General features: G+C 43.4%; 1 protein-coding gene across 4 annotated transcripts; it reads right to left on the reverse strand.

Moving 5' to 3' along the window:
* Window positions 1-232: 232 nt before the first annotated feature.
* On the reverse strand, window positions 233-17,805 carry WDR61 (WD repeat domain 61). 4 transcript variants are annotated; one of them, XM_023196553.1, is made up of 11 exons: window positions 17,796-17,805; window positions 12,969-13,019; window positions 12,232-12,259; window positions 10,164-10,269; window positions 9,615-9,787; window positions 6,942-7,090; window positions 6,610-6,703; window positions 5,312-5,405; window positions 3,045-3,137; window positions 2,263-2,341; window positions 233-521 (listed from the first exon to the last, which is right to left on the reverse strand). In XM_023196553.1, the coding sequence occupies exons 2-11, from the start codon at window positions 12,978-12,980 to the stop codon at window positions 432-434; spliced, it is 918 nt and encodes a 305-aa protein (XP_023052321.1). In that variant the 5' UTR covers window positions 12,981-13,019; window positions 17,796-17,805; the 3' UTR covers window positions 233-431. The 4 variants fall into 4 exon arrangements, with proteins under 4 accessions (XP_023052321.1, XP_023052319.1, XP_023052318.1 ...); XM_023196551.2 differs by lacking the exon at window positions 17,796-17,805 and adding an exon at window positions 17,129-17,293; XM_023196550.1 differs by lacking the exon at window positions 17,796-17,805 and adding an exon at window positions 17,129-17,192 and having other exon boundaries at window positions 10,164-10,288.
* Between the last annotated feature and the right edge of the window lie 738 nt (window positions 17,806-18,543).

An 18,543-nucleotide genomic window follows, 5' to 3' on the forward strand; every position in this document is an offset into this window, starting at 1 on the left:
GACTCCATTCTAAAATAGATTAGCTTCTTTATCACAGCTCTGGGGAGCTCGCTGCTGTATCTCACTGCATGAGTCAATTCCCTGGAAAAGCCTGTATTTCTAAGCCGGAAAATTAAAGAAGTGCCTGGATCTCTTGATGGCTAAGGCAGAGATTTGCTCTTAATGCCAATCCCGCTCACTGTTTCACTGGTAACAGGGTAACTGAAAAAAGAAGCATGTTCAAGGACACTGGTGTTTGCATTAAGAAAGCTTTATGTTAAAGTATGAACAGCATTCCCAATAAAACATGAAAAGGTTTATATTGTATCTACAAAATTTAAGTCTTTGCTACAATAAATGCTATATTTCTTTTAAACAAGCCTAAAAAGGTAAGGAATGTCATGATCAATCCGTACATTCTCTTTGCAGCATAAGCCTGGAGACTTTGATGTTTAAATTGGACAATCATAGATGTGAATTTCCTGGTCATCTCCAACAGACACAATTTTTGAACCATTTCCATTGTATTTTACTCCCCAGACCTGTAAATTAAAAAAAAAAAAAAAAGTTCTACAAATGCCTTTATTTATAATATTTATGAAATGAACATCCTTATTTTCTCGTTATTCTGAATCTACAAAAACTGAGATGAGGATATTGTACTTTCTAAATCAGTGAGAATGGAGGCTTTAACCAAGCACCTTCCAGTATTGCTATTTAATTAGCATTCCTGTCCCTTCCCATACTCCAAAAAAAAAAAAAAAAAAATCATTTTTAAATACAGTACTAATCAAGATTATCTATAACCCTTTCGAAGAGTCAGAATCCTGAGGTAACCTAATGCCAGGAAGATAGAAGTCATAAGAGACCAACATTTATGCTTCCAGGAAGAAAGAGGCCCCACAACTACCCCGAGATCACTGCCTATAGGGAAAATCACAAACTGTACTCCTCAGCTGGCCCCTTGTGTCCACCCCCCACGGTCAGTAATTCTCACTCTGTTATGAGTGGCCTATGGAGCCTGCTTGTCCCCAGGAGCTAGACAACATGATACTGTAGACCATAGATTTTTATTTGCTATGTGTTGAATTAACTGATTCACACCTCCTTCCCAGACAGAATTGATGTGGTTGGAGTTTCTCTAGTCAGGAATAACTTCCTGATTATTAGGAGGTGATTTTGGGTGGTAAGCCTGTCACCCTACTCTGATTTTAGTGTTGGGATTGGGCTGCATGATGGCCTTTCACTCCAGCCTCTGAAACAGCACTGCAATGATCCATGCATACAAGGCAACACAGCTAGCCAGGACTTACTCCTTGAGTAAGATGTTTAAATCCAGGAGTGGGATATCAAGATTCAACCCCCTCAATTTTGTTGGAAACAATTTAAGGTGAAAAGTAAAAAGCATGAACAATATTAGTTAACTTTAAGTTTCATTTCAAAGAGAAGAAATCTATAGGACCATCTAAAAATATTTAAAATGTATTAAAAGCCAATTTTATACTGCCATGGACGTTTTATTTTTTATGCTTAGTTCCCCAAGACCTTACAGTGTGGTTAGGACCAGCAGCCTTGGCCTCACCTGGGAGCCTGTTAGAAATGCAGAATCCCAGGCCCTATGCCAGACCTAGTGAGGCAGCATCTGCATTTTAACTAGGTTCCCAGGGGATACAAGCACACATGCAAGACTGAGCAGTATTGCACTAGAACACCTTTACTATTTCACATAGTCACCTTGGCAAAGACAAAGAGGCTTGTGAGAACAGTTTCCTTTTAAAGACTGAAACAAAAGTTATCAATACCACTAAAGCCAAAAAACTTGTAAGAATTTCCAGCTTCTACTATATTTAAAAAAAAAAAAAAAAATCACATCTCTTCTTTGGACAGTTCCTAAAATGACAAGTGATAAGCAATGGAATCTCCTGAAGAGGAAGGTCGTTGGTGAGCCTGCCATGGCCCAGCAGCCCCCAGGAGAGGGCCCCAGACACCAGCTGCAGCAATTTCCAAAGACGGCATTTAAAGGCTGAGGGGCTAACACGATGTCTTCCGGCCTGTGTGGGGATATGCCTTGTGAGTTGCTAGGCTGACAGCACATCCCAGCCTCTGCACCCCAGACTGTGCACAGGAACTCTGGCTACATGGATGACTGAGCAGACACAGCAGCTCAGGCCCAGGCATCTACTGGCATCTACAGCTCAAGCAACAAGATTAGGAAAAGAAAACCTCTTTGGTACAATGGTCAAACAACCCCAGCTATCTAAAGATGAAATAGTAATGCCATACCTGATCCTGGTGATCAAAGAAGGTGTGAACACACGTCCTCGTTCCAACATCCCAAACTTTTACACTTTTGTCAGACGAACTATTTTAAAAAGTGAACATTAGTATTGGTTTGAAGTTGGAAGGACTTCGACCAAAAATCTTTTGATGACTTACATTCTTCTAACTTCAGACCCCCCAACCCCCACGCCTCAGTACAGGAAATGGACAGGTATTGCATCATCACTGGTGGCTTTCCCTCCTCACAGGGTAGCCGTTTTCCTGAAATTCTGATCTGCCTGGCCCTCATTTTAATTGTTCTCCAGAAGTCTCAGACACAGCTACCTATTTCCAGATGGGAGGGAGGCCTGTTAAAACTTCAAAACCAAGGCTCGCAGGAGGCCTCTAAAGCACTGTGCAATGCCTTCAAGTTGTCCATCTCCTGCTTTCCAACTGTCTTGACCATCCCAGGGCTGACCAACACTGAGATCTATAAACAACATTTTACAAACATTTACATATTTTAAGTTACCACTGGAACACAAGTCTACCTTAGAGTCACTTTGGTAGAAGCCTCAATTTATAATGAAAAAACTAAGAGTTTAACTGTTTAAAAGGATTCCTTGTTGACTTTTGTTCCAGCTAAGGTCAACTAACTTCACTAAATAAAAATTTTAAGAACTGCAGAAAACAAAGGCTAACTGAATAAAAAAGAGTCAAACATCTTTAAATGTTAAGGCAATCTATACAGGAAGACTGTCCTCATCTCCCCAGCATTTTAGAAACTGCTAAGAATCATTAAGTACCTGGAAACAAAGTGAGTGTCATCAGGACAGAACGCAACGTTCAACACCCAGGAGGCATGGCCGCTCAGCGTGCCAGCTAAATTGGCATGTTGTCTGAAATGGGAAAGGTTCAAACAAAATTGAGATGTTAATTTCTAGAGTATAATCACCGAAGTGGAAAGTTTATTATTAACTCTGCCCATAAACTGGACCAAATATGCTATCCTTATAATGACCATGAATACTATATCACAAATTCCCCTTTCAGTGAAGTAGCATCATGCATTAGAGACAAATTTTAATAGCAGCATTAACCCATAATGTGTTGATGCCACCAAGAGCCAAGAATAAAATCCTTAACAAGCAAAGAGCTGAAGCTCAAAATGAACAAAGAACTACACTATAGAGGCTTCGCAAGCCAACCCCTAAGATGAGGAAATTGAGAACCAACGGGGCAAGGAAGCCGTCTCAGGAGAAGGGCAGGTTCCGACTCCGGCCTGCACCGGCAGCCTTTCCATATGGAGCCAGTGCTCCTAGTCCAAGGAAAGCATCAAGATGTATTCATTATGACAGATGCAGCTTGGAGAGACTATTTTAAACCTAATCAAGAACAAGACAGGTCTAATTACAACAGCTATTTTCACTTTTTTAATAAAAATGAAACCCAATCACCTCTGGCAGGAGAACCACCATAAGGCCTAACTGAGGTCAGCAATTTTACCCCTGAACACAGAACCCAACAGAGTGGAGCAGACCTCAGTTAGGTGCCAGGAGGCAGTCTCAGTGGGATACAGTGGGACCGTGGGAGGGTAAAAAGTCCTGGGCCTTAGTAAAAAGATCAGTAGTTGCTAGGGGCTCAAGGTGGGAGGAAGGGATGATCTGGTAGAACATGGGATTTTCAGGGCAGTGAAATTATTCTGCGTGATACTGTAGTTAGTGGTGGCTACACGTCATTATATATTTGTTAAAACTCATGGAATGTACAACACAAAGAGTAAACCCTAATGTAAAACAGGGACTTTAATAAATAATAATGCATCAATATTGGGTGAAAAAAAACAGTCTTGGGTCTTCATTCAGTACCACCTCCTTGGGCAAATCACCACCTCAGCTTGGGTTTCTCATGTGCAAAATGGGGACACTAATCTGTGCTGCTACCTCATTGGTTGCTGGGAGGATCAATAAAACAGTGGCAATGGAAATCATAAAGTCACAAATGTAAGGAACTGCTGCATTTATACTGCCTCTGCCACTATCAGGCAAGTACAACTCTCAGAGACATCTTCCCCTCTCGGCTGTAGCACCCTCATTCAGTTCTAATTCCAAAAACTGCAGTTAGAAGTCTATGTCTAGCTGATAATCTTTTGCCATAAAAAACTGCATTTTAACCAGAAGTGGGCTAGAAGGAGCAGTGTTCCTACTGTGAGGTTTAAACTCGCAAGCAACTATGACAGGCCCCTGAAAGAACACACACGGATGGTCAGGGTTGCAGTACGTGCAGGTGGAGGAGGTCTTGGCACCATGGCTAGGGTCGGAGTATGATACGTACCTGCAGTGGATTAGAATGCCATGTTCAGGAGCAATGAGCCAGAGGCACACCTGGCAGGGAGAGCTGACCATAGCACTGAGTCACAGTACCAAGAACACAGATCCAACACATTACAGGGGATACCTCAGTAGGGAATAGGAGTCAGGGCTAAAAATGATGGGGGAAAACATGAAGACAAGGGGGTCTGCACAGGTTTACAATGATGGCTGTGAATGAAAGAGGATGATTAACTTGCTTCTATACTCACAGTCAAAGGCCAAAACCAAAAACACTCCCATCTAGACCTGTAGCAGGGCGGCTTATAAACTGACTGCTCCCTAACTAGGGCAGAGGCATGTCTGCCAGAACAGCCCTACCCTTGAAAATGGATGCTCTAATTTTTTCCTGTCCCCAGGGGCCAGCTACAGCCCATGGCTCCATTTCCTCATCTGTATATTACTTACCTATCCCAAAGAATTTGAAATCAGTAAGCTCACAAAAATCAGGCTGCCTAAGAAAAAGTAGCAAGTATCTGATCCTACCAGGGAACACATGTACATCCTCCTCCAAGCAGCCCTTGAGGACACACACTAAAAATGGGCGCTGAATGGGGGAGGACCGCCTGGGGAGTCAAGGTGTCCGATGTGACTTGAGCACAGGTCTTTACTAGGGCTGCTCCCTAGGGCTCCTTGTAACAATAAGGGGACAAGATGGACATCAGTAGTAAGGGAGACACCTTGAATCTCGACAGGTAACTTACACATCATAGATCTTGATGTAGCCATCATCTGAAGCAGTGACAAGGAGCTGGGAATCCGGGGAAAAGGTCAACGAGCGAATGGGCATGGCATGGCCTGAAATTCATAAAGGCCCTTGTTAATCTGGTGGACCACTGCCTCCTCACTCAGCTTCCCACTGATAATGCCCCTTTTAATGATTACAAGCCACTGAGTTGAAATACTCAGGTGCTTCAGGCAGAAAAGCAAGAGTTCTGACTGGGCCTTTCCTCTTAATGTTCTCGAAACATCCACATAACCCCAGTCTCTCCTCCTGGAGCCATTTCTCTTTAGTTCCCTTCCCTGCCCTCAGCATGCATTGTTTTAAAGAACTTCTCTACTACAAATATGGCCACACAAGGAAATATACATTGCTCCTGATTTGTAAGGTTGAACAAATTAAGATGTTATTTCCCTATCAAATCCTTTATTACGGTGTAAAGGATAAACTATAGCAATGTGAGGAGGTAATAAAGTCACTTGATTAGAATTCAAAACCGCACGAAAGTACGTGTAATAAGGTCTCCCTCCAATCTACCCCTGTTCTTTAGCTACCCAGTCCTCCTTTCCAGAGGCCACCAGTGTGGACAGTGGGCACAGTACTTTCATCCACCTTCAAATTATCAACAAAAAGTTGTTTTCAATCACAAAGTTCGTCAGAATCCAAAATGACAGAAATAGGCAAATAAATATTAGCACATACATATATATAATGTGATAGATTATGATATAATCAATAAAAAGTAAGTCTGTTCACCCAAACAAGCATTTAACACTGTTACAAGAACTAGTATGTCTAGGTTAAAAGTACAGTGACAGGCCAGGTATGGTGGCTCATGTCTGTAATCCCAGCATTTTGGGAGGCCAAAGCGGGATGATCTCTTGAAGCCAGGAGTTGGAGACCAGTTTGGGAAACATAACAAGACCCCATCTCCTCAAAAAATTTAAAAACTAGCCAGACATCATGGTGTGCACCTGTAGTCCCAGCTACCCAGGAGGCTGAGGTGGGACGATCCCTTGAGCCCAGGAGTTCAAGGCTACAGTGAGCTATGATCACACCCATCACTCCGGTCTGGGAGCAAGACCCTGTCTCTAAAAGAAAAAAAAAAAAAAAAACCTATAGTGACAAGATTAAAACCTGGAGGCATTTCAGTTTTCCAACTAAGATTGAGATTTTGTCAATCTAATGCCCATTTGCCATTTAATGGCATTTTAATGAAAGAATAATTCTTCCTTTGTGATTTGATAACCAAGTTTATAAAAGTAAGATGATGATATATACCTTCCAGCGTATGCAGAAGTTTTCCAGTTGCAATATCAAAAATATTGATGATTCCATCTATGGCTCCACTGGCTAGGTATTTCCCATCAGGACTCTGTTCAGAGAACATATGGAAAAATTAGCACTTTCAGACCCCATGTTGTTAAGCTATCCCTACCAAACTCAAGCAAACCTCCTGCTGTCTACAGGTCTAACCAGCAACCTGGCAAACCACACCAGTGAGATAGCAGCTGCCTGACCAGACCAAGGCGGAATCTGTGCCAAGGACTGCAACAGGCTGGAAAGGCAAACTGAAAGAATCAGAAGGAGAAAAGAGAGCAATGTTTCCTTACATATGCAATACTAAGAATGAATTTTCCTCTCGTGTCCAAAGAATACTCCTTTTTCCCACTTTCCACACCAAAAATGTTCACTTTCCCAACATGAGTTCCTGTGGCCAGATACTGGGAATCAGGAGAAAAGGCCAAAGTCCAGGCATCCACTGAACAGAAAAAAGAAGGACAAAAATACAGTGTGAAAAGATTTGGCCTTAATTTTAAAAACTAAAGTTTTACCAAAAGACACATCTTTTTAAATTGGAGTAGCAGTGTCCTGATTCAGAAAATTATGTTGTAAAGACGCTAATTCTTTATCAAGTTTAAATTTAGTTTAAGGGTTTCTTAAATTTTTAATAAAAATAGGACAACATCAAGTGTTAGCAAGGATGTGGAGAAACCAGAACCTTCATACACTGGTGGGAATGTAAAATGGCACAGCCACTTTGAAAACCAGTTTGACAGTTTAAGTGAAAACAAACACCATAATACCCAGTAATTCTACTCCTAATGAAAACATATGTCCACACAAAGACTGGTACACTCATGGTCGTCGCTTCCTCCTACTTCCTCACTTCTCCATGACTGGGGATTGTCTCTCTTCTTTTTTTCTCTTCCTTTGTGGTGGTTTAGATTCTCCATGCATATTTTCAAGATAGGTAGAAACTAAGTGTTCATTTTCCCTACATTCATCAGACCCAAACTCATCTGAGGAGTTTTACCTTCAGATGAATTTAGCTGCTCTTTAGCTGTCAATAGCAATGCTTGCTTTTGTTACTGGACCAAATAACTGTTGGCTGTTTAATGGCCTTGTCTAGTTTTATGCAGAGTCCTATCCAAAAAGAATATAAACCCAACTTTCAGACTCCATTCTTCTATCTTTTTTTTTTTTTTGAGATTGAGTCTCACTCTGTCACCCAGGCCAGAATGCGGTGGTATAATCTTGAGTTCAAGCTATTCTCCTGCCTCAGCTTCCCGAGTAGCTGGGACTACAGGCGCACACGACCCCATCCAGACGTCCAGCTAATTTTTTGTATGTTTTAGTAGAAATGGGGTTTCACCATGTTGGCCAGGCTGATCTTGAATTCCTGATCTCAAGTGATCCGCCCGCCACAGCCCCCCAAAGTGTTGGGATTACAGGCATGAGCCACCACCACCATGCCTGGCCTCTTCTGTCTTTTTCATTCATAACAGTAACCTTTAAAACCTTGCCACACTTGGACAACACCCAGTAAAAGGTACTGTTTATCAGGGAAAGTGAGCTGGATACATATGCCATCCTTTTACTTGGAACCAATCCAGCAATGATTTCTTCATCTGCCTCGTGCCCAGGGCTGCAACCAGCATGCAATGACACCAGCATTATGACCCCTAGGAAAGCTTAGGTGCCCAAGATGAAAAGGTAGAAACAGTTCTGCCTCTTCCTCTTTTCTTAAGACCACACTTATATATTAGAGTTTTAATGGGCTCTGCAGGATAGTTTGGGGACCCAACTCCTCTGTAAGTGACGTAAGCAGAGTAAGGGCACATGTAAAGACAACCATCTGAAGAGTCAGGGTGCATCTGCGCAGCTTTTTCCAAATATATATCTCACCCCACGTACTCCGAACACTATGATTCAGTGGATCCAAAATATGGACTGGGTATGCATATTCTTAAAAGAGCTCCAGTGGTAAGAATTATAGACAAGAAATATTGCCTCTGAGGGAAAATGCACTCAGTTTCCAGACAACCCAGCCTCTTTAAAAACTCTGGAACCATCATTATTTCCAATACAGGAACAGCCTAGCGTGGCTACTGAGCATAACTCGTGGGAGGTGAATCCATCCAGGGCATCAATCAGGGAACTGTGTTCATGGAACACCTAAGCAGCTCTTCTATCATCAGCCCACAAAGGGGTGTGCCACAGAATGCCAGGCTATTCGTACCCTCTAGCGGTTACCACCCGTTCTGGCAGAGCAGGTTTTGCTGGGGAAAGTTGTGCAGCCATTTATAAGTAAATGTGAAGCTCAAAAGAATCCTGAAATGTCCTCTGTGCTCCACATTAGTCAGCCTATGACATCATTAACTTCCGTCATCTCAGATGATGTTTACCAAGGCTGATGGACAAGATTATGCTGTTCTACAGTACTTAAAACAAAAAAATCGATGTTCCTTAAAAGTTTCATATGTATCACATACCAGGAATCACACCCTTTAATCAAAATGAGTAGAGATGACCATGATACACATCTATAAGGACGCCATGCTTTACATTCTAGGCTTCCATAAGGCAGTGAATGAATCAGTTCAGAATATGGTAAATAGAGAACCTCTAGAAAACACAAAATACAGGTCAAAAACCCCAAACCAGCAGTTCTGAAATCCAAAAAGCTCTGGAAACTACTAGCTTTTTCCACAGGTTTACTACCAAAATTCATTTGGCAGCAAAATCTAAGCTGAATTGACACAGGGCTATTTATAGCTTTTATTTATCTCACTTAGTATAAATACTCACGTTTAGTTGCAGAGTGTTTCATTAGAGTGCTGTTTCCAGCCCCACTGAAGGTATTATGTGAAATACAGTTCATGCATCCATTATCATCCCTCTCAAATCCAAAAAATTCTGAGCTGTAAAACACATCTATCCCTAAAGATTTTGGAAAAGAAATCATGAGCCTCCATTATCTCCCCTACAAGTAAAACTCTTACCAGGTCCTGCATCTATGGACTTTATCTGTTTGCCATTTTCCAAGTCCCAAAGACGAATATGAGCATCAAGAGAGCTGGATGCAGCAATGGGCAGGGTGTGGCTGATGTCCACAGACACCACTCCCAGCTGATGTCCCTCCAGACTCCACTGTAGGTCCAGCCTCTCATCACGCCTTCAACAGGGGACAGAGAAATGGATTTCTTCACACAGAACACACTTTACCTGGCATCTGAAATTCTGGGTCCCTGTGACTATGCAATACCAATGGTCTATGAAATACAGAATCAGAGAAGAGTTAATGAGCTACAGAACACCAAATGCTGCCAGGTTTTCAATGTAGGACTTTAAGATTTTTTTTTAAACTTTAGGGCTTTAATACAGAGTCACAGGAAAACAAGTGGGAAAAAGAAGCTGCTGTTTTATACCACCATATTGCTATAGATTTCTTGCCTAGAAAAAAGTATTTCCCAGACTGCAACTGGAGAGTTCAGAAGCAAAACCTCAGCCCCCAATTTTCCAAGGCTGTATGTTAGGGGAGAGGTACTCACCATTTCCAGACCTTCACCAGGTCATCCAGGGAGCCTGTGACCACTGTCTCAGAGTTTTCCTTCTTGTTTGTCCCCCAAGCAACTGACCAAATGGCATCATCATGGGCTGGAATGGAAAGTAAAGTCTTCTTGCATATGACTTAATGAAGCTGAAATACTGTTCAACAATTGTAAGGTAACGTTTATTCGTATTTGCTTTACTATTTGACAAAGTGCTTTCCTATACAGCTTTTACTGAAATTTTGGGGCCACATATGAAAATTGGAGGTTCTGAAGAAGCTACTTGCCCTAAATCTCATGCTTACCGGATGGGATGGTAGTACTTTGGACTCTAAATCCAGTGTCCTTTCTTTTAGCATGCTATCTGGTATATAGGAGTCTACAATGGCTATCACTTGGCTAAAACAAGTAAAACCAGTGGGGAAGACCCCCTCCTACCAAGAAAAGACCTAAACCCAGTAACAGATACTCTGTAAAGATCTTTGGAAACGGAGTAGGCAGTTCAATTCTAAACAGTATAGATCTAAAAGAAAATACCTAATATAGCCTCCATATAATAAGTTGCCTTTCCCCACAAGTATCTTTATTATGGTTAATGGGCCAATTATTACAACAATCTATGAAGTGGGTACTATTAATATCCTCATTGTATAGACAAGGAATGAGAGGTGCTAGCATTCAAATCCAATCTCTATTAATTAAAGTCTACCTTAAATCTAAGTCTGTAAGCTGCAGGTTTGGTAGGCCACACCGTTGTATGTGCAGACCCGGTGTGGATGTAAAAATGTGACAAGTGCACACGGAGGCTTTACCCCTGCCTGCCAACAATTCTCCAGCGATACCTTCCCAAAATATGAATATAAAGGCATTAAACTTAAACAGCTATGCATTACAGACGGAGTTGTGACTTCCATTTCAAACCCCATCTAACTCAAGCCTGCTAACTTGCCACCTGGATGACAATAGCTACATATAAGGTAGTTGACTGGCATGCCCAATTAGCCTATTAGTTACTTACACTAGCTAACCTGGATGATGCTTTTGGCTTAAATGTCAAACTACCTACATGTCACTACTTAGAGAGGAAGAGCTTTGATTAGGCATTCCACAAATTCCTTAGGCTTTCCCAAACTCATGGAGGCTATAGTGAAGAAATGAGATGGGTGAGTAGCCCATGCACAGACATGACTCCTTTTTGGGTACAAAGCTCTGGACCATTGGTCAGCTACAATCCCAGCCCACTCTGACCTGCGGCCTGCTCTCCCATCCCTGCCACTGCCACTGTTGCACAGCTCCCAGCCCTCCCCATGCACTCAGTGGCCTCAAAAGAAATTCATCTCACTATTATAGGCATCACTTTCATTAAGGGCCAAAGCAAGTTCTGAGTTCAGAAAAAGGCTCATGTTCACCTCCCCGGATGAGCCGGCATTAACAGAGTTTTGAGGCTCAAAGCATTTCCTTCTTCCACCTCGCCAGCTGGGAAGCTCGGTCATGTCTTCCTCAGGTGGGAAAATTTTCCTCAGCCTGGAAGCCTCCAACCTATCATGATGACTGCTTTTTTTTTTTTTTAGTTGGTTGTTCAGGTTTTTTTTGTTGTTGTTGTTGTTTGTTTTTTAAGAGTATTTGTTTTCAGCTGCCAATTCTTCTGCAAAGTGAGTATACTTGAGGGCCGGGCGCGGTGGCTCAAGCCTGTAATCCCAGCACTTTGGGAGGCCGAGACGGGCGGATCACGAGGTCAGGAGATCGAGACCATCCTGGCGAACACGGTGAAACCCCGTCTCTACTAAAATTACAAAAAACTAGCCGGGCGAGGTGGCGGGCGCCTGTAGTCCCAGCTACTCCAGAGGCTGAGGCAGGAGAATGGCGTAAACCCGGGAGGCGGAGCTTGCAGTGAGCTGAGATCTGGCCACTGCACTCCAGCTCGGGCGACAGAGCAAGACTCCGTCTCAAAAAAAAAAGTGAGTATACTTGAAAACTGCATGTCTGGTCAGCATGACAAAAGTCTTAAACAAACCAGGGACAACAGTTTTTTTCACAGATGAATTGCTTAAACAGGCAGGCTACTTACCTTGCTCTTGTTTGAAGAGAATACCATACTAAAAAAAGAACAGAAGCCACATTAAACCCATGGTCAGATTTCAGATGTCTCACATTGCCTCCAGAAAGCATTCCTCCCCAAGTAGATAGAGTCACTACCGTGTTAGTTACTTCCTCTGCTGTCAACCTGGCCATCCTACAAGCTCCTTGATTCCCACTCATGCAAGATTTGTACAGTCCTATCAGAAAAAAATTCTTAAAGAAACTGACACTCTCTCCCCCTTCCTACTACCCACACTCACCCAAGAAGAGACCAATAAATTATGTTTTCTTTTTCTGTTCTGATCACCAAGGAAGCTCAGAGTCCAGTTTGCAGGTTACATTTTGCAGCTGCATAAGAGCACACAGCATGCATAACAGTCTATTAACTTCGTCCCTAATCTTATTACAAAGATCTGTTTCTCCTGTTCTATCTTCTATTCTGATCTTGCTGCTTTTTCTTTTGTACAACATCTTTTAAGCTTCTTCTATTACTCACCAAACTGTGGTAAAGACTTAGAGGAATCAGTCCTCCTCTTAGTATTTGCATTTTACTAGTCCCACCTAACACTGTGGTAACTAGGCGACTAGGTACCCAGGGTCATCCAGCTTTTTAGGAGCACGGCAAGAATGAGATGCTACTTTCTTGACTACACATCCAGAAAACCTACTGGACTTGAACTTGGCAAAGAGACCAACTGATGTTCTTCCCTTCAACACGGGCCTTACCTGGTTGGTCATTTCCTTAACCAAGGATCAAGGGCAAAAGGCCAGACAGTTCTGTGGAAACAACACCAGGATTTCAGTGAGGGGTGTCATCAGGATAGAAGGGCACACAGGAAGTTCCCCTTGACCAAGAAAATAAGGCAACTCCTTATTATGAAGTTGTTCTGATGCCCTTCTATGGATCAGTCCCTGGAACCCCCTTCACACTCCCTACCAGGCGGTATGGTCTTTTTTCTTCCTCTGAACCTAGGGACTCAACTAACAGCTAATCTCATCACACGTTTTCTTCACCTCAAGTGTGACTACAGAGAGTAACCAGTCTCTGTCCTTTGCTGCTTTTTAGAGAGAAGAAAACCACTTCTCCTTTTAATACTAAATATTATTTATTAAAAACAAACAAACAAGGGGAAATCCAAAGATGGTAAAGTTCTTATGTTACACGCAAAGTTCTCAACCAAAAATGCCTTTAAGAGCCAATAGTCAGGTAAATAAGGGCAGAGGCTGGAGGGAGACACGGTGTCAGGAGATTGAGACCATCCTGGCCGACATGGTGAAACCATGACTCTACTAAAAATACAAAAATTAGCTGGGGGTAGTGGCGCGCACCTGTAGTCCCAGCTACTTGGGAGGCTGAGGCAGGTGAATCACTTGAACCTAGGAGGCGGAGGTTGCAGTGAGCCAAGATCTTGCCACTGCACTCCAGCCTGGGTGACAGAGCAAGACTCCATCTCAAAAAAAAAGAGCTGGGCATGGTGGCTCACGTTTGTAATCCCAGCACTTTGGGAGGCCGAGGTGGGCAGATCACGAGGTCAGGAGATCAAGACCATCCTGTCTAACACAGTGAAACCCCATCTCTACTAAAAATACAGAAAAAAAAAAAAAATTAGTCAGGCGTGGTAGTGGGCGCCTATAGTTCCAGCTACTCGGGAGGCTGAGGCAGGAGAATGGTGTGAACCCAGGAGGCAGAGCTTGCAGTGAGTCGAGATCGTGCCACTGCACTCCAGCCTGGGCGACAGAGCAAGACTCTGTCTCAAAAAAAAAAAAAAAAAAGAATAGATCTAATTTCTCAGGCTACATTAAGGGCTAATGGTTCTTATTTCTTTGTGTGTGCCACAGACCCCCTTTAGTGGCCTTTTTTTTCAAGATAGGGTCTCGCTCCATCACCCAGACTGGAGTGCAGTGGTGCAATCATGGCTCATTGCAGCTTCAACCTCCCAGGCCAAGTCTTCTCTCACCTCAGCCCCCTGAGTGGCTGGGACTACAGGTGCGTGCCATGCCTGGATATTTTAATTTTTTATAGAGATGGGGGGTCTCCCTATGTTGTCTAGGCTGGTCTTGAACTCCTGGGCTCAAGCGATCCTCCTGTCTTGGCCTCCCAAAGTGCTGGGATTACAGGTGTGAGCCACTAGACTCTGGCTCAGGGTGTCTTTACAGAAAATACACAGGTTTAGAAATGAAACCAATTACAGTAGGTTCTCATTATTCACAACAATTATGTTCTAAGAAGTCGCTACAGACACTAAATTATCCCATAGAGAACCACTGTTCCTTGGGAAACCGGTTCCTGAGAGCCTCTGGGCACATTCTTGTCAACCAATCAATACATAATCATGTTTTATGTATGTTTATGCTTAAAAGCACTTACTGAATATACATTAGTAATTCATTAATATTGAACTCATACCTAAACAAAGCTTATCTAACACACATATTTTCTCCGTAAGACAAATCACAGACTTCTTGCATTTAGAAACACTTCAGCACTACGCTTGGGGGCTATCTCAAACAGTGGAATCACCGACAAAAAGCACAGAGAAAAACGTAGCACCAAAGACTGCAAAAATGACATTTGCTTACAATATGAGAGCTGACAAGAAGGCAGTGTCACCTTGTTTGACTTCAGCTGAGAACATGTGCATCAAGTGACTAAAATTTTTATGTGAAAAAAAGTCATGTCTTCCAAAGACCACAAAAGCATTTTAAGTATTAATTTGGGGGCTACAGATATATTTTAGTGAGTAGGTGAATTCATAAATACAGAATCCACAAATAATGAGGATAGACTATACGCTAAAATTTTATTAAAATACAAAAACATATGTGCTTCTTTATTGGCTCATTATATATGCAATCTAGAAGCAAATTTAATAACTACCATAATTTCAAAGTTGTAAATGAGCTTACACAATACCGTGATATGAAAATATCTGTAATTTATATTCATAACAAAGTCACACTGCTAATAATGTGATTTATTGCCTACATTCATAGTGGAAGAAAATGCTAAATTTCAGTTGGAGGTTAGGAAACAAAGATGCAATTTTTCCTGTCATCCAAGTTCACGGCCCTGGCAGTTCTACCTACTGTCAGTTTAAGGGACCATACAGTTAAGGCATCCAGGTTCAGGTTACTTCCTTTAAATCTGCCAGCCCAAAAAGCTGCCGAAGGTTTTCCAATAACAGAAAATCAAACAAACAATTTATAACTAATCCTTGCCTATGAAGATCTCAAATTGGTAGTGTTTTGTTTTGGTTTTGTAAAGACAAGGTCTTACTATGTTGCCCAGGCTGGTGTCAAACTCCTGGCCTCAAGCGATCCTCTTGTCCCGGCCTTCCAAAGTGCTGGGATTACAGACAGGTTGGTAGTGTTTTATTCATTTGTGACCCATGAACAGGGTTCTTTCTGCCCAGGGTAGGAAAGACAGGAAAGCGCTGGAGCCAGTTTGGTTAATGGGAAGGGTATTCAGCCTCTGCTTGAGCACAGCCTTCTGCCTGCTGAAGCACAGGCTTGTCCTCTTCCCTGTCATTCCGGGCCTCACATTTGGCAATGGATAGAAACAAAAAAAGAAGTAAGGCTGGCGGTAAGTCAACCTCCAAAAACCCGGGTTCCAAAAGACAAGGGTGTGATTCTATCAATGAGTGCACATTTAAGGATGTACAATGAATCCGGTCCTATTTTAAGTAACACACAAAGATTAGCTCACTGAAACCTCATAACCCCATTTACTAGGTACAGTAGTTCTTTAGCTGAGGTTTTGATTTCCACAGTTCTAGAGGTCAACCATAGTCCAAATATAGGTGAGTAGCGTGCAGTAAGATTTTGAGAGAGACCACATTCACATACATTTTATTACACTGTTATAATTCTATTTTATTATTGTTGTCAATCTCTTACTGTGCCTAATTTATGAATTAAACTAAGTAATCACAGGTATGTATGTGTAACCTGTATGAGAAAAAACACAGTATAGATGCTTCTCAACTTACAATGGGGCTACTTCCCAATAAACCTATGTAAAGTTGAAAAATTTTACATAGGTAAACCACGGTAAGTGGTCAGGGTCCACGGTAAGTCAGTCAGGGTCCTTCACTATCCAAGATTTCAAACATCCACTGGAACGTACACCTCGCACTATTTTCTTATTATCAGTTCCACTTTTCTAATAAGAAAATGGAGGCTTAGAAGCGGTTAAGGAAGCCCCCAAGGGACACTATAAGGTGGATACAATCTATAGTATATGCGACCAAGATACACTACCTCTTACTTCAGGGTCTTATGAAGGTCAGAGCTAAGAGACTTTAGACCTTAGCCCCCTCTTGCCATCTTCTCTCTTTGGGAAACTTTTCCCTAATTTTCCCAGGCAGAATTCATCACTGGCTCAGTGTTTCCAAGGAACACTACAGATGCCTCGATGAAACTACTCAGGCAAGTCAACAGCTCACAGTATTGCACGGTACTTGGCGTAAAGCGCACCCAGCCTCTGTACTCGTCCAGTGATGTCTGTATCTGTCCAGCACGCTACCTAAGAAGACAAGCGTGGCCCACTACTGGAAAACTTCGGTTAATACCGTCCTCCCACCTACGGATAACTGATCTCCTCCGCAGAGAAACCAGCCCTAATCTCGGTGCTGCCCAGAACATTCTCAGGACGCAAAAGGAGGCCACCTACGGGCCTCCCTCTCTCCCCTCAGGCCCCGTACACCGAGGGACAGCCAGGGCAAATGGAGTCACGGAAGCCATCCTCAGGTCCCAGGGCCTACAGCATCCCCGAACGGACCTCCTTACAGGCAGCCTCGGGCCCAACCTCGCTCACCCGCCCTCTGGCCTGCACCGTGAACTGCCCTAATGACCGCCATCCCCAACGGCCCTGCGCTCCAACTCACCACTGCACTGCCAGGCCGCACGTCGGAAGCCGGGCTCAGCGCGACTGCGACGCGCAAAGATGAGCTAACGAGGGGGCGGGGCATCGCGCCGGCCCCGCCCTCACGGCGCGGAGCACGCCGCAGCGCCCCCTGCCGTCGCTACGCCGTGTGCCGAGCAGATGCCGAGAGGGGTGGGCGGAGAGAGGAGGGAGGAAGCCACGCCCTACTTCCAGAGGCGTGGTAGCTGGAAATTTGCTCCTGGAAGCGCAGACGTTTAGCTTCTGGCAACTGCAGGTTTAGGGGCTTGTGTTGCAATTTCATTGCAAAATAAATTTGTTGCTAAAATAAATTCAGTGAAATCGAGGTTTGTCTTTCAAACTGCTAGTCATGACCCATTAGCGTGACAGATATCAGTTTAATAGGTTGTCACTGGCAATTTTTTTTTTTTTTTTTGGAGGGCCAGGCAGAGTGGCTCACGCCTGTAATCCCAGCACTTTTGGGAGCCGAGGTGAGAGGATCGCTTAAGCTCCTGATTTCCAGACCAGCTTGGGCAACATAGCGAGAGACCTCGTGTCCACTAAAATTCAAAAAAATTAGCACATGCCTGTAGTTCCAATTACTTGGGAGGCTGAGGCAGGAGGATCGCTTAAGCCCTGGAGGTTGAGGCTACACTGAGCCGTGATCACACCACTGCACTCCAGCCTGGGGGGCAGAGCTAGACCCCGTCTCAAAAAAAGAAAAAAAAAAAAAAAACAGAGATGGGGCTGGGTGTGGTGGTTCATGCCTGTGATCCCAGGATTTTGGGAGTCGGAGGTGGGTGGATCACTTGAGGTCAGGAGTTTGAAACCAACCTGGCCAATGTGGTGAAACCCCATCTCAAATGAAAAAATAGAAACAAAAACAAAATTAGCCGGGTGTGGTGGCACATGCCTGTAGTCCCAGCTACTTGGGAGGCTGAGGCAGGAGAATCGCTTGAACCCGGGCGGCGGAAGTTGCAGTGAGCCTAGATCACACGACTGCACTCCAGCCTGAGCAAAAGAGTGAGACTCTGTCTTGAACAGCAACAACAAAAAAAGAGATGGGAAGAGGCTCATGCCCCATTTTGGAGGCCGCCCTGTGGCTCAGATGTGGTGGCTCACTCCTGTAATCCCAGCACTTTGGGAGACCAAGGTGGGAGGATTGCTTCTGGCCATGATTTCAAGACCAGTATGGGCAACATGGTGAGACCCAATCTCTACAAAAAATTTTAAAATTGCAGACGCAGTGGTGTGCACTTGTAGACTTAGCTACTCGGGAGGCAGGGGTAAGGATCACCTGAGCCCAGGAGTTTGAGACTACAGTGAGCTATGATTGGGCCACTGCACTCTAGCCTGGGTAACAGAGTGAGACCCTGGTTCTAAAAAATATTTTTCAAAAAAACTAGTTTTAAAGTTCAA

The sequence above is a fragment of the Piliocolobus tephrosceles genome, chromosome 6, assembly GCF_002776525.5.
Source record: "Piliocolobus tephrosceles isolate RC106 chromosome 6, ASM277652v3, whole genome shotgun sequence".
NCBI lineage: Eukaryota > Metazoa > Chordata > Mammalia > Primates > Cercopithecidae > Piliocolobus > Piliocolobus tephrosceles.